The following is a 945-nucleotide window of genomic DNA, read 5'->3' on the forward strand; positions in this document are numbered from 1 at the left end:
AAAATCCCCAAATTCGGGGTTCCTGCAGCACCTGAGCCCCAAAAACCCCCAAATTCGGGGTGCAAAGGCCCCAAATTTGGGAATTCTTGCAGCATCGATCCCCAAAACCCCCAAATTCGGGGTGCAAAGGATCCAAATTTGGGAATTCTTGCAACACCTGATCCCAAAATCCCCAAATTTGGGGGTTCCTGGAGCACCTGAGCCCCAAGAAAGCCAAACTCGGGATTCAGAAGTGCCAAATTTGGGGTTCAGGTGCCAAATTTGAGGCTTCTTGAAGCACCTGAGCCCCAAAAAAAGCCAAATTTGGGGCTCAGGTGTCAAATTTGGGGCTCAGAGATGCCAAATTCAAGTAACCTGAACACCTGAGCCCCAAAAAAGCCAAATCTGGGGTTCAGAGGGGCCGAATTTGGGGGTTCCTGGAACACCTGAGCCCCAAAAAACCCCAAATTTGGGGCTCAGAGGTGCCAAATTTGGGGCTCAGGTGCCAAATTCGAGTTCCCTGGATCACCTGAGCCCCAAAAAAGCCAAACTTGGGGTTCAGAGGTGCCGTATTTGGGCCTCAAGTGCCAAATTTGAGGCTTCTTGAAGCACCTGAACCCCAAAGAAACCAAATCTGGGGTTCGGAGGTGCCGAATTTGGGGCTCAGGTGCCAAATTTGAGGCTTCTTGAAGCACCTGAGCCCCGAAGCTCCCGAACTGGAAGCCCAGGGGTGCCCACCTGTGCCCGCCGTGCCCCTCACCTTGACCTTGCGCCCGTCCTCCTCCTCGCGGTACTCGGTGATGGTTTTGATGTTGCCATTGACGACCTCCTTGGGGGACGGGAGGGGCCCTGGGGACAGGCACAGGTGAGCCCAGGTGTGCCCCAGGTGTGCCCCCAGGTGTGCCCCAGGTGTGCCCCAGGTGTGCCCCAGGTGTGCCCAGGTGTGCCCCGGGTGGACCCCAGGTG

General features: G+C 56.2%; 1 protein-coding gene across 1 annotated transcript in view; it reads right to left on the minus strand.

Annotated features, from left to right (window-relative positions):
* EIF3G (eukaryotic translation initiation factor 3 subunit G) overlaps positions 1 to 945 on the minus strand; it is a gene marked incomplete at its 5' end in the record, with an annotated part of 24,102 nt that overhangs the window by 6,410 nt on the left and 16,747 nt on the right. The window contains 1 exon segment of the mRNA XM_017736886.1: positions 740 to 828. Within this exon segment, the coding sequence (XP_017592375.1) occupies positions 740 to 828 (89 nt within the window).

Source organism: Corvus brachyrhynchos, unplaced genomic scaffold (genome assembly GCF_000691975.1).
Source record: "Corvus brachyrhynchos isolate BGI_N302 unplaced genomic scaffold, ASM69197v1 scaffold1106, whole genome shotgun sequence".
NCBI classification, from domain to species: domain Eukaryota; kingdom Metazoa; phylum Chordata; class Aves; order Passeriformes; family Corvidae; genus Corvus; species Corvus brachyrhynchos.